Below are 15233 nucleotides of genomic sequence, written 5' to 3'. Positions count from 1 at the left end.
GGAAAAGATGCCAGGTCAAAATCGAGAGCTGGCAAGTAGGTTACAAGCAAAGTACAAAGGGGTAAGGCCACTGAAGATACTGTCAAGGGAGTGATATACTATGAGTGAACAGAAAAGGAAACAAAGAAGGGAGGATGGGTTGTGGGACGGAAGAATGGGACAGGGCAGGCACAGGAGGGGTCCTCTGGAAACTGGAAGCCAGCAAAGAAGAGATAGAGGGAGTATAACAGGAGCAAGAGGACTAAGGAATGACTGTTACTGAGATTTAATATTTTAGATGAGGAAGTCAGGGAAGTCTGAAGCTGGAACACTGTATACAACAAATATATCATTCACAAGACACTGAGGCCTCCAGTGATGAAGACAGTTAGGGTGAGAAAATACTGCAACAGCTTCCACCACCCTCAAAAGATGGAAAAGAATGACCAGGAATATCCCCAAATCATATTTGTACCTAACCGTTAGACTCTGGTTCTCATAAAAATCACTGCCATATTTACCATCTTAGGTATTAGAGTTATCTCTTTATACAAAATAACAAAGAGGGATATGGACTAAAAACTGAGCTCAATGTACATTGCCCCCATGTATCTCCCAATCTGGGTTGGCTGAATCCGTGGATGTGGAACCCCAGATATAGAGGGACGACTGTAAAGTTCTGCATGGATTTTTGACTGTGCGTGGGGTCAGTGGCCCACACCTTCACATTGTTCAAGGGTCAACTTTATGCAGAGACTAAACAACATACTACTGAACAACCAATGGATCAATGAGAAAAGCAAAAGTGAAATAAAAAACACCTTGAGACAAACAGAAAAGAAAATACAACATATCAAAACTTATGTGATGCAGAAAAGGCAGTTATAAAAGGGAAGGTGGGGTGGGGGAAGGGTAAGCTGGGATGAAGTGAGAGAGTGGCATGGACTTATACATACTACTAAATGTAAAATAGATAGCTAGTGGGAAGCGGCCACATCAGCTCAGTGCTTTGTGACCACCTAGGGTGGGTGGGATAGGGAGGGTGAGAGGGAGGGAGACGCAAGAGGGAAGAGATATGGGGATATATGTATATGTATAGCTGATTCACTTTGTTATAAAGCAGAAACTAACACACCATTGTAAAGCAATTATACTCCAATAAAGATGTTAAAAAAAAAACAAGACAAGGATGGCCCTTTTCACCACTCTTATTCAACACAGTACTGAAAGTCCTAACCAGAGCAATTGGGCAAGAAAAAGAAATAAAAAGCATTAATTGGAAAGGAAGTAAAGCTGTCACTACTTGCAGATGACATAATGCTAGATACGGAAAACTCTAAAGACTCCACCAAAAAACTGATAGAAGTAATAAATGAATTCAGTAATGTTGCAGGATACAAAATCAATGTCCAGAAATCTGTTGTTTCTATATACAAATAATGAACTATCAGAAAGAGAAATTAAGAAAACAATCCCATTTACAATTGCATCAAAAATTAAAAATACCGAGGAATAAATTTAACCAAGGAGGTGAAGAGAACTGTACACTGATAACTATAAGACACTGATGAAAGAAATAAATGGAAAGATATTCTATGCTCATGACTAGAAGAATTAATATTGTTAAAATGTCCATATCACCCAAAGCAATCAGTGGATTCAAATTCCGTTGGCATTTCTCACAGAAATAGTATGAACAATTCTAAAATTTTTATGGAACCACAAAAGACCCTGAATAGCCAAAGTAATCTTGAGAAAGAAGAACAAAACTGGAGGTATCATGCCCCTGATTTCAAACTATATTACAAAGCTATAGTAATCAAAACAGTATGGCATAAAAAAGAGACACATAGATCAATGGAACAGAACAGAGAGCCCAGAAATCAAACCACACATATATGGTCAATTAATGTACATCAAAGGAGCCAAGAATATACAGTGAGGAAAGGACAGTCTCTTCAATAAACAGTGTTGGGAAAACTGGGCAACTACATGCAAAAGAATGAAACTGGACCCTGATCTTATACCATACACAAAAACTAACTCAAACTGATTAAGGACTTAATATAAGACCTGAAACCATAAAACTTCTAGATGAAAACATAGGCAGTAAGCTCCTTGACATTAGTCTTTACAGTAATTTTTGGATTTGACACCAAAAGGAATAAAAGCAAACATAAACAAGTGGGACTACATCAAACTAAATAGCTTCTGCACGGCAAAGGAAAACATCAACAAGGCAATTGGACTGTTGAATTTGCCAGCAAAGGAAACCATCAACAAGGCAACTGGATTGTTGAAAGGAATGAAAAGGCAATCCACTGAATGAGAGAAAATATTTGCAAATGGTGTATCCAAAAGGGATCAATATCCAAAATATATGAAGATCTTATACAACTTAATGGCAAAAATCAATCCTATTTAAAAATGTGCAGAGAATCTGAATAAACACTTTTCTAAAGAAGACATACAGATGACCAACAGATGTAATGTAGAGCGTTGTGACTATAGTTAATAACACTGTTCTGCATATTTGAAAGCTGCTAAGAGAGTAGAGCTTAAAAGTGCTCATCACAAGAAAAAAATTCTGTAACTATGTATAGTGACAGATGTGAACTAGACTTATTGTGGTGATCATTTTGCAGTATATACAAATATCGAATCATTACTGAAGCTAATATAATGTATTATACTTTAATAAAGAAAGAAGGAAGGTAAGGAGGGTGAGAGAGAGGGATGGAGGGAAGGAAAAGGAAAAATAAGCAACTAGTTCTTTCAAACAGGTCCATATTTCTTTTTCTCCTCTGTTCAAAGTCAAACATTTACATATACCTAGAGAAATCCTCTAGTGAGTCAGTAAATAGCAACTACACTCCCTCTCCAGGCACTCTGGAGAAAGCCACTCCTTGAGATAAGGAGCCCTCCAGCTCATAAACACTGAGTAAGGAGTTGCCACACCTCCATGCATATCTAAGAAGCTGACCCAGCCTCCAGATTCCAAGACTCAAATCTTAACTGGATTCCAATTGACTGTAACTCCGACAGGAAAAATGGACGACCAAGAAAAGAATTCAAGAAAACATCTACCATTATAATCTGAAGATGATTACAGAAGAACTCAGTGACTTCCTGTTCATATAATCACAAATCTAGTACTCATTTCTGATCTTGGTAAGGCTGTAATTTTATGTTGATTGTTTTGTATGCTGCATTTAAAGACAGAAAGCAACTCGAAGATCATAGTTTTACTGATTGGTTTTACAAATGAGAAAACTGAGCCTTAGGTAAAGCAAATGACCTGCACAAATAGCTAGGAAGTGGCAAATGAGAATCCACATTGGCTGACCCTGGGATGAACACTCTTCATTTGCAACAGATAACTCACTCATATTCAATAGATATTTATTGACTATTAACCATGTGCAAGACATGGAGGGACTACAAAGCAGAAAGCAGCAGTCATTCTCTCAAGGAATCTAAAAAATGGTGTGTTTTAGACAATATCTTTACAGTTTTAATATGCAAATCAACACATGAAGTCTTACATGGAATTTTAGGGGAATATCTGAAAGTAATTCTCCTCATAGATCTAATACTTAATTTTGAACTTAATCTTTCCATCCTCCTTGCAGCCCTTCAACTACAGAAGGCAGATGTCACAGTAAGAGCTTCAATAATGATGGCAATGACAAACACAAGGACAATGACAAGACCAAATATAAGACATTTACTATGTGCCACTGACTATTCTGGCACCTTTATACACTTAGCTTATCTAATCGTGCCAATAACCTCAGAAGGGAGGTACTATTACACCTCTATTTTATAAAAGGCCTGGGGAAAGGAAGTCGATTGCCCTTGAGAGGGTGGTTGAGTTGGGGTTTACACTCGAGCATGTCTTTACTAAGACTGTCTCCCAGGCTCCTGGCCCTGGGTCTTCCCTGAATAACTGAAAATTACCTGTCCCCCCGCCCCGGACCTCAGTGCCTTCACTTTTGAAATGCTGAAATTGGCCACATGATTTCCAGTGTCCCTTCCAGATGGAACATTCTGTAATTTACTAACTTAAGGTATCTAACCAATCTCTTTCCTTTAGCAGAAGAAGGAAAACACTTTATAAAAGCTAAGGATAATTTTGCCCCAAATTACAAAATCCAGGCCTTCAGCTTTGCAGAAGTTTGGGGGTAAGGGAGGGCAGGTAGTTACGGGTTTAACCCATACATTCTTAACTTCCATCTAGGTTCCAGCCTCAGGTGTTTCTGAAAGCTGATGTCACAGCCACCATGGCAGAATAACATACAATCGGGCTTCCCTGGTGGCGCAGTGGTTGAGAACCCACCTGCGGATGCAGGGGACAGGGGTTCATGTCCCGGTCCGGGAAGATCCCACATGCCGCGGAGCGGCTGGGCCCGTGAGCCGTGGCCGCTGGGCCTGCGCATCCGGAGCCTGTGCTGCGCAACGGGAGAGGCCACAACAGTGAGAGGCCCGCGTACCGCAAAAAAAAAAAAAAAAAAAAAAAAAAGAATAACATACAATCGTTAATGTAGTGTTTATTTATTTATTTATTTATTTTTTGGTGATACGCAGGCCTCTCACTGCTGTGGCCTCTCCCGTTGCGCAGCACAGGCTCCAGACGCACAGGCCCAGCGGCCACGGCTCACGGGCCCAGCCGCTCCGCGGCATGTGGGATCTTACCGGACCAGGGCACGAACCCCTGTCCCCTGCATCCGCAGGCAGATTCTCAACCACTGCGCCACCAGGGAAGCTCAATGGTGGTGTTTAAACAAGACAAAAGGTTGGGGGGGTTTTTTAACATTTATTGGAGTATAATTGCTTTACAATGGTGTGTTAGTTTCTGCTTTACAACAAAGTGAATCAGTTATACATATACATATGTTCCCATATCTCTTCCCTCTTGTGTCTCCCTCCCTCCCAAAATGTTCATTGCAGCTCTATTTACAATAGCCAGGACATGGAAGCAACCTAAGTGTCCATCAACAGATGAATGGATACAGAAGATGTGGCACATATATACAACGGAATATTACTCAGCCATAAAAAGAAATGAAACTGAGTTATTTGTAGTGAGGTGGATGGACCTGGAGTCTGTCATACAGAGTGAAGTAAGTCAGAAGGAGAAAAACAAATACCATAAGCTAACACATATATATGGAATATTAGAAAAAAAAATGTCATGACACAAGGTTTTTAAAATTCCTAATAATGATTAGAAGTCATCTGTAAAAACATGCAAAAATATATTATAGGTTAAAAGAAAAAAGTAGGACATAATACATGGGCTATAGTTTGGGGGGGTTGTTTTTGTTTGTTTTTTACATGAGGAAAGAGGCACGAAGGACATTCAACAGTGGTTGTAATTGGATAATAGGATTGGGGAGTTTTTTTCTTTTCCTTTTCCTTATTTTTTTTTAATGTAAACTTAAATTACATCCATAATTAAAGGGGAGACTTTTCCTTATGAAGAGAGAAAAGGTGCCCAATATTCTCACATTGGGTTCTTCTGAGAAGAAAGAAAATACTCTCCTAAAAACATCTCAGTAACACTGCAGAAATTCCAGAAATACAGGTTTAGAGGGGAACATCATTATTACCCACTACAGATGGGAAAGAAAAGAATCCTTTATTGCTTCAGGTCTAGAATCACAAAGTTTCACAGGATGTTTCAGGAATGCTGGCAGGGGAAGTTGTTTTGGAGTCCAGGGACACACAGCTTTGTAGAGCTGGACCCGGGGGAAAAAAGAACAGGTGCAGCAGACAAAGCAGCAGACCATGAGAGCCAAATGTCATGGGCCCCGTCCAGAAATCCCGGTCTAGAGCAGGTTCCCCGTGAGTGCTCTTGCCCTGCACTACAGCCAGCCACATGGCCAAGGGGACTTTCCATGAGCACAAATGTCCTTTCCTCTCTGAAGCACTGCAGCAGAGGGAGGACAGGTAGCGTATTTCATGGAATCTGCAACTGTTAAAACAAATCAAACCACAACCAAACTAATCTATGCTTTCATCAGGCTGCAGGATAAGCACATTGTGTAGATACATCTGTGTTCATACATAAACACTCTCTCTCTCTCCCTCTCCCTCTCCCTCTCCCTCTCCCTCTCTCTCTCTCTCTCTCTCTATACATATATATATATACATATATATATATACACACACATATATATATATGTGTGTGTACGTGGCCCAGTTTACAACACAGATCAGTGACTGTGGCTTTGGATGGCGACAAAGACTTCACTCTACAGCACTCTTGAGAACATTCTGTAAACACATTATTTCTCTGGTGATTCCCACTGATACTACCAAAAACTCAGGAAAGAGTGCAATTGAAAAATCACATTCAGAATGTTATTAATTACATAGGAACCCTCTGCCTTTCTTGAACAAGCTTTTTTGCTACTTTGTGGCAAGTAGATAAAGACAGATCTGATATACAAAGAATAGGGAAACTGGAACAGGAAAAGTCAGCTCCTCCTTTGGGACTCTGACAGACAATATGTGGCGTCAACATCGCATCATACCCTAGTTCAGAGGAGGGCTGCAAGGGAGCGGTGGAGCCCAACTTGCCAACAGCTCCAGACATGCCCTGAGTACACACAACACACTGGGCTTCACAAGCACAATCAACATCAGGAAAGCAACAAAACAAAGGCCTGCGGGTGCCTTTTGTTTATTAATTTCAAAAGACACATTTCTGTTGATCGATACCAAAATTCAATTTGAACGTTTATTTAAAACTGAAAAATAACATAATGTAACTAAATAAAGAGATGCCATGGCTTGTTGTTTGTTTTAAGGCATTTTTTTGTTTGTTTGTTTCTAAGTGCAAAGTTGGCACCTACTGACTTTACCTGGCCGTAATTAAATACTTCTAACATTAGATAAAGAAATTTAACCTACCTCATCAAAGGTGGTGTCGTCTTTCTTCAAAGCTATAAAATAAAAGGGGAAAGGAAACAGTTATTGTGAACCATCTCAAAGAGACTAAGTATCTAAGTTCTAAAAACACAGGAAAAAAACCCAAAGCAGTATGGTGTTTTCATTTCAAAAAGTAAAATCGTACCCCAACCTGAATAACAATGTTATGATACAAATGTGAGAACTGCAAATGAGAGAGAGAATTGCACAGTACGCATCTTTGTGAGACACTTTCATAAATATGTAAATGGAACTATCCTCCCAGCTGTGGAAAAGAAGTATGCATATCTTTCCTCTATTTCTTCTTTAGTAGGAAAATGTTTTAATGAAAGTATTAAAGAATCAAAAAGCAATCTTAAAAAAAATTTCCCCTTAAACTTCTGGTGTTTGCTTGTTTGCTGGTCTATCATTATGCATGGTGGCTGGACCTCCCAAACCAGTTGTCAGGAAGACATCCACTCTGCACAGTGCCCGGAATGAGATTTTCATACTGAGAGAAGTTTAAGTTCAATGATGAAAGATCAAGCGTGTAAAATAAGCACTGCAGAAACATAATTCAAACAGTTTCAACATGATAACTTTTCTAACAAAGTATCACTGAAGGAAACAATACATGTGGAATATTTTATAGGTACTAGTAAATACTTAAAATTTATTTTTAATATTCATGACTTCAGAATTGAAATTTTATTACTCTAAAGAGAAAGAGAAGTATTTCATATATATAGTTGGCAAAGACCTAGTTCCTTAAACCCTACAATTATTTAGAATGTTTCAGATTAAGGAAAATGCACAAAGGAGTGAATTTAGCTGAAAACACAAGTTGGAGAAATGTTTCAGAGGTACAGAATTGTGCATAAGTGCTTACTGGTCTATACTAGATAGTTCTATTCAGGATAGAAGTGCTTGGGTAGCTCTTACCTGGAAAGCTATGTTCTGACCAAAGCAATGGAAAACAAATAGTTTTGGCAGTTAAGCTCTGAGAGAGGTCCTGTGCCTAAACTGAAGCCGTCGCATCAAAGCTTATATTATACTGTCTAGCAATCTTGCAAAGGTTCTTTTCTCTGTGTCATACTATAAATTTGTCTTTTTAAAACATCAAGAAGTCTGTGGTTGTGGTGATAAGTTAAGGTAAAAAAGGGTAGGTCAAGGGAGATAAAATATTTCTCAAAGTTTAATTCTTAGTCTTCCCCTTTTGCCTAAGAAACTGATCTTGTAATAGTTTTCTCTACTTCCTTTATTAGAGAATCATTTCTTCCGAATGGAAAATAAAAAGACAGATCTTTGTCCCAGTTTCAAATGGATTATCTTGCATTCAATTACTCACCCATATTACATAATGTATTTGACTTAATTCATATTAAATCTAAAATAACCTACTTTGGGGAATTCCCTGGTGGTCCAGTGTTTAAGACTCCATGCTTTCACTGCCAAGGGCGCAGGTTCAATCCCTGGTGGAGGAACTAAGATCCCGCAAACTACTTGATGTGGCCAAATAAATAAATAAAATAAAATAAACTACTTGGATAGAAAGGTAGAAGATCTTAGGTGATTCTTAATGGTGACATTTTTAATTCACAATATAAAACTTCTAATCCAGAAGGCTTTCTTTAAATATCAGTCAACAATGTTACTAGACTATACCCCTCACTCTCTCAACCCAAGGCATGTCCTTTACTTAACATACTTGACTAGTGATTCCTTTATAAAATATTAGTGACCTACGTAAGTATAGACAAGTTGTTCCATCTAAAAAAAACCAATTTTTTGGAATAAGAAATGATTAGCTCATTGACTTCAAATACAAAGTGAATTATTGTACAGCCTCATACCTCACTCATTGAACAAAGATTAAGGTAAAACACATTACGTTGTTGCCATTCAAAGTGCAAAGCTACAGCAACAAGCTTATCATTCACATCACAGATGTTTAAATATATCTTATTTACTTGGGACATGATAAAAGTTCTAGAGATTTAGCCATGAGTTTTCCTAAGCAAAGCAACCAGTACGAACTACAGTTGATAACTTCTCTCAGGGAATTGCAAACAAGGAACAAAGACCCTCAAATTGAGAGACGAGGATAGTAGAAACCAGAATGTCTTTAACACCCAGACTGGACTATTTCCCTCTTGCCACCTAAGTCCTGCCAATTCCTCCAACATTCTGGATAAAGGGGTGGGATCTGTAGGTAGAAAGAAAAGGAGGAAATAGAAGGGTCATTGCAGGTGTATTTCCTAAGATATAAAGAGCAGGAAGCCAGATTATCTCCCCTGTACACTATTCTCAAGCCCAGGACACCAGAGGGGAGAATATTTTAAGACCAAGAAGTCCACCCTTTCATGGAACCTTTCATTGCTAGATTGACACCTTGCATAGTTTCTTCTAAATATTGTATCCTTTCCCTGAACAGCAGTCAGTGGTAACAAAAAAGACCAATTAAAGATGTCTTTGCCAAATATTTATCAGGTCATTGATGAATAAACTCAGACCTAGACAAGCACACAACATCTCATTATTGATTACATTCTTTGATTGTCATTAATCATTCATGTAAATACAAACCCACAATTGTCTTCAATGATATCATGGAATAACAAGCATATTACATTCTTCTGGGTTAACAAAGGGGCATATATTAAGCCATCTAAGATAATCAGATATTCTATTCAGTCCTCTGCTCAGACATTGCTCCCTCCAGAAATTTTTCCATGATCTCACCAAGACTAAAATGGTATCCCCTCCTATGTTCTTCAACAGCAAATTATGCTAATCTTCATGGTAGAATTTGTCCATGCTCATTCATTGGCCTGTCTTCTCTTAAAGTCCTTGAGGACAGGGACCAGTAACAATGGTCATTGAATCTGAATGCCAGCACAATATCTAGCACATAGGAGGTACTCGATAATTATTGGCAGAATTAATGAGTTGCACTTCAAAGGCAAAAGGATAGCATCTTACCCTTTGAGATACACTAAAGTTTTGGCATATGAAAACCATGTACTATTCTCTCTTATGAAAGAATTATAAATTCCATTTCACAGTTTTCAAATTAAAATCTTTTGAAACTACATTGGGAGAGGATATGGTACAATAGTTAACTCTTGCCTCTGAACCTTTAACCTTACATTTTTCTTTTTGACAGAATGGATTTATCAGGTGACAGCTGGACTCTAAAATTACACTCTTACAGAACAAGGTAACAAACCCCCAAATTCAGTGTAACCACAGCCTCTTCCTTTTATTCAGTTATCTCACAAACTGCATCTTTCAAAGAAATGGTATACGTAGGGTTCATCTCGTATATCGCAGAGTATAAACTTCCTTTCTCTAGAAGATCATCCAACTAAGTGTGAAGAAATGCATTCAAATGAATATGAAGAAATGTCAGTTTGACCTTAATCTTACACAGGATATTACAGAAAGCCTTTCTGCTTCTAAGCAATCATTCAAAAATAAAAAAGAAACAATGAAAGAAAAGAGGAAATGAATTTTAATATAAATTTTTTAAACAATTAAGTTCCCATTTGTCTTTGTTTATGCTAACCTAATTTTTTTTTAAAAGCGTGAGACAACTATAGTAATTCCTAATAAGTGAACACACTGACACTATTTAGCAGAAAACCATAAATACTCACTCCTGAAATCAATGGATGACTTTGAAATTCAATTACACCCATCTTCTAAAAGAACCATAGCTGTGTTATAGTCACTCCCTGGCAGATGCAGTAAATTAAGAGTGCCGTAGCTTGAAAGCCAGTGTGTTTTATTAGACCTTTTATAATATAGTAATCTCAGATCAGCTATATTTGAGGTGGGCAGTGACAAAGTTGGCCTGATATTTCATGTGTGAGTAAATTAACCATTAGCATTGTCGCTTTTATAGAATTATTATTATTAATCTTTTATAATAATGGATTATTAATCCATAATTAATGAATATCACAGACTTTCAAAAATTGTCCTCATTTTCTATAGATGATCACTAATTTTTCATGGCTAAACAGTGATACTGTATTTTACCATATAACAAACTACACTTCTGAATCATACTACAAAAGCAAAATAAAGTCAGTATGTTTATTTCAAAAGCCGGAGTAGATTGGGTAAAGGGAATGAATATACTGAGATGTTGGCTTACTCAGCAGGAATAAACCACTCACTCTTTGATCTCCTCATGAAGTAACAACGAAGAAATGAGGAAGATAGGAGATAAACAGAGAAATAAGAAGGAATAATAACAGCATCCAATATTGATCTTCACCATGTGACAGATATTGCACTAGATATTTTATTATGTATTTTATCTGATCTAATCTTCACAACAACCTTAAGAAAACTGACAGATAAGGACTCTAGGATCTAAAGAAATTCTGCTAGCTGTTGCCCAAGGCACACAGCAGGCAAGGAAAATGGGATTCGAACCCAGATCAGCCTAGCTCTAAAACCCATCCTGTTTTCAGGTTAGCCACACTGTAAAGTCAGTGGTCACTTCTCTTACTTCTCTTGCTTTCCACCTAGAAGATCCATACGTCAGCATGTTGTAATCACCAATAACGATAATAACACATTATGAACATCTATTGAGTCTTTATGCCGTACAATACAGGACATTATATGCATTATTTCACTAAGTGCCAATAACAAAACTGACTTGAAAAACTGAAGCTCAGAAGGTGAAGGACCTGTCCAAGGTCACTCCACTACAAGTGGCAACACCAGAAATCCTAGTCCATCTGACACACAGCCCACACCTTTAAATCTATGCACTATGCAATCCCACAGTAAAGCCTCAATTCAACAGCCTCCAGCACCTTAAAAATCCTTAAATAATCAGATTGATTTCATGCTTTTTGATTTTACAAATAAAACTTCAAAAAATACAAAGATAACAAAGACTTATTTTCTGTAATGCTACTCTAATGAATGTCTTGAGCTTGTTATACAATCATAATCACTTAAACCTCTTTATCTCCTTTTACAGTATTCTGGAATGAGATTTGCTATTCGAATCATGACCCTCCATCAATACAAGAAATAATCAGTTATGATCACTTCACTGTACTGTTTCTCAAAGGGAGGAAGTAAAATCTACTAGAACTTAGAAGACATTTTAACAAGAGTTGTAATCAAAAGGAGTTTCACATCACTAAATCTCTGTAAGCTAGAAAATCCAATTAACTATAATACCCCATTTGCCAGCATTGTAGTTAATCTAAATTTTACTGATTGTCGATCAAAACCTTGAAATTACCTAAACATAAGGAATTTTTATATTAATGTCCTTGGTTTCTTACTGAGATTCAATTGCAATGAATTATTTAACACAAAACTGGAAGAGTTCCAACAGAGTCATTAGCATTAGTAAATATACAGTTAATGCCTTACAGAACAGGGCTTAATGGACTCCAGAACCCGCCTCTGTGATAGTTTGGGTCAGGGGCTGAAACATCCTCCTTAATAAAGCACAGCGACTCAACACCTTGCTTTCTCACACTCTTCTTGGCTTCAAACTTCATTTGAATGCAGGGGCTCTTCATACACATCCCTAACTCCTAAGAGTAAAATTGCAAATATCCCATACACAAAATAAATAAAACCAGGGCTAAATATTGGTTTCACACCATAACTTTACAGTCATCTTGGGAAAAATTATGTATACCAATATGGAATTTTCAGTTAAAAGACAACAAAGAAAAGTAGCCTAAACATTTTTTTGACTTGAGGAAAGTTTGCATATTTCACGATGCACTTATACAATGATTTTTAAATGAATGGATGGAAGGACAAGGACAATACTCATATGCACTCCAGGGTTTTATTTTAAGGAATTAAGCACCTTATCCTTAATTTCCATTAACACCTTTATTAACATGGATGACATGTTAAACAAGTGAAACAAAGGCTAGAGGCTTCTTAGGGACTCTGAGGGGTTATTTTGTACGATTTTCTTGCTGAAAGCAGTTACCTGTGTAAATGAAAGTTAAGATGTTAGAGAAGACAGCTACCGTCTTAAGGTTAAAAGGGGTTTTTATGGCCAACCCTATAAATCTAACCACCCATTCCACGTGACACTGCTGTCACCCTGTTATAGTCCGTGACATGGATTTATTCTTAAATGTCCTAAACATTTCTCGGTCGGTTATCTGTCGGTCAGTTGGTTGGCTGAGTTAAAGACAATAGCCTTGGTCTAGTAAATGGAAGAAGTTTGGGAGACTTATTCCTAAATGTTCAGACAAGTTCACGGCGCGAATTTCTCTGCAGCAATGTAAAGATTTAGAGGACTCGAGGCTGAACGCCCAAATCTCGCTTTCGAGGACCCGAAGTACCGAACAAAAGGTCCCAAGGTATCTGTCCCACTTCTCTTTAGGTTGGATGTGTTAAACAATACCAAGGTACAAACTCAACATTTCACCAATTTCCAAAGCTAAATTATTGACTAAACACCCAATACCAAAGCCTGCGTGAAAAAAAATAGGTGACCCAGGCGGCCGCGCCGCCTGTCTCCGGCGGGCGCGAAAGCAGGAGCGGTAGTGGCGAGGAGAGGGAACCCAAATTGTAGGCTTAAAATCAGGCACAAATGAACCCTCAGGTCCTGAGGGAAAGAGGTGTCTCTCCTTTTCGTCGTCGCCCTCCCGCAGGTCCTGGGCACTGTTCCCTCCACCCTCCGCGCGCAGCGCCCCCCACGCCAGTCCCGGGTGGCCGCTGCACCGCTAGTGCCAGAAGCGCGGGGCCGAGGGCGCGGGCATGGGGGCGCCGGGCCGGGTGCCCGGGACGGCACGCCACTCACCAATGCGGCTGAAACTATCCGACAAAGTTCTCCGCAACTTCTTCATCTTGCCGATCTTCTCGGGCGGCTGCGGCTCAATGAGGTCGCACATCTGGGCGACACGGGGCTCGACCAACTTCCCCAAACTGGTCCAGAGCGAGCGCAGACAACGGCGAGGACGCGCGGCGCGGCGAAGGCGGCGCCTCCTCCTCCTCCTCCACCACCTCCTCCTCCTCCTCCTCCTTCACCTCCTCCTCCGGCCGCGAGGCGACGCGCAGGGCTGGGGAGGCGAGCGGCGAGAGGCAGGCTGCACTCCGGCCTGGGCCGCGGCTGGACGAGCGGGGGCGTTCTACGTGGTGCCGGGGGCGGCCGCGATCGCCGCCGCCGTGGTGGCCTCGCGCCGCGCCGCCGCCGCCGCCGCCGCCGCCGCCGCCCGGCTCATTTTCCCTCCTTTGTAACCAAGAGAAGCGCGCCGGCAGCCGGCTGTGGGGGTGGCGCGGGCGGAGGCGGGGCGGGGGCGGACCGGGGACTAGGTGTGAGAGCCTGGGGTCGCCGAGGGCGCGAGGCGCGAGCGGGGAGAGTTTCGGGCGCTCGGGAAAAAGAGCCGCGGCATAGAACCGCCAGCCGCCCCGCCCTCAACCCCCTCCCGCCGCCGCCGCCCCGCCTCCCCCTCGGCCAAGGCCCCCGGGCGCGGGACCCCGAAGCGACCTCGGCCCCCCGCTCGGAGCCCGAGTCCTCTGCCACCCTCCCTGGCCTGCTCGCGACCCCTCGCTGCTCCCTCGGCTGCCAGCCCAGCCCGCGCGCTCGAGGACCCGGGCCCGCGCAGGGCCGCGAAGGGGCAAGGCTGGGAGCGGGCCGCCACTGGGGACCCGGTTCTCGCGCTGTGGGGAGGCCCCGAAAGGAAAGGGGCTGAGCCTAGATCGTTCACCGTAGTGGTTTTCTCCCTGCCGCGATCGCCTGTGAAAAGAGCTTGGAATTGGGGGTGGGGGTTTGGCCTAGACCAATGCCTCCGGGTCAGGGGAGTGGAAAGGCCTCGGGGATGCGCTCAGGTTTGACGGTGACTTTTTGTTTTTCTACAGTTTTGCCAAGGAAACTGAAGCGAAAGAACTAAAGGGAAAGATGGGCCCGTTTCTTAGGAGAGTCAAGTGCAAAAGCAGAAGCGTCAACTGTAACTCCCCAAGGCAGGGCTAGTGCTCTGTTTCCGTCATCCCTCTGTCACACTGAGTGACGGACGGTAATGTAGCTGATTTCTGAAATGAATACCCAGTTCTATAGTAAATAGCAAACAGAAGGCCTTAGTCTCTTTACCATTTTTAGAATATACTTCTAAACTGGAAGACTCAGAGGCATAAACATTCTGACTGCCTTGTCCCCTACCTCAAAAAAGCAACTTTAAAAGGGGGGCCGGGGAGGTGGGGGAGGCTTTATAAAATCCCAGAACCTACAGTTCGGGCAGCAAACACACATCGTCTTCATTCTGCTAAAACACGATGCAGCAGGCCTCCAAACGTCAGTCTCCCAGGGGAGAGAGAAGGAAGATGGGGGAAAG

The 15233-nt window shown here is 41.0% G+C and overlaps 1 protein-coding gene across 1 annotated transcript in view; it reads right to left on the bottom strand.

Moving 5' to 3' along the window:
- CDK14 (cyclin dependent kinase 14) overlaps positions 1-14292 on the bottom strand; it is a 599292-nt gene extending 585000 nt beyond the window's left edge. The window contains exons 1-2 of the mRNA XM_059073929.2: positions 13706-14292; positions 6898-6929 (exon numbers count right to left, since the gene is read on the bottom strand). Coding sequence (XP_058929912.1) covers positions 6898-6929; positions 13706-13796 — 123 coding nt within the window. The 5' untranslated portion in view covers positions 13797-14292. The remainder of the gene's footprint in view (positions 1-6897; positions 6930-13705) is intronic.
- Positions 14293-15233: the final 941 nt, after the last annotated feature.

This window comes from Kogia breviceps, chromosome 9 (genome assembly GCF_026419965.1).
Source record: "Kogia breviceps isolate mKogBre1 chromosome 9, mKogBre1 haplotype 1, whole genome shotgun sequence".
NCBI classification, from domain to species: Eukaryota; Metazoa; Chordata; class Mammalia; order Artiodactyla; family Physeteridae; genus Kogia; species Kogia breviceps.
Note: the sequence above shows the minus strand (reverse complement) of the source record. Positions and strands in the feature narration are given on the sequence as shown.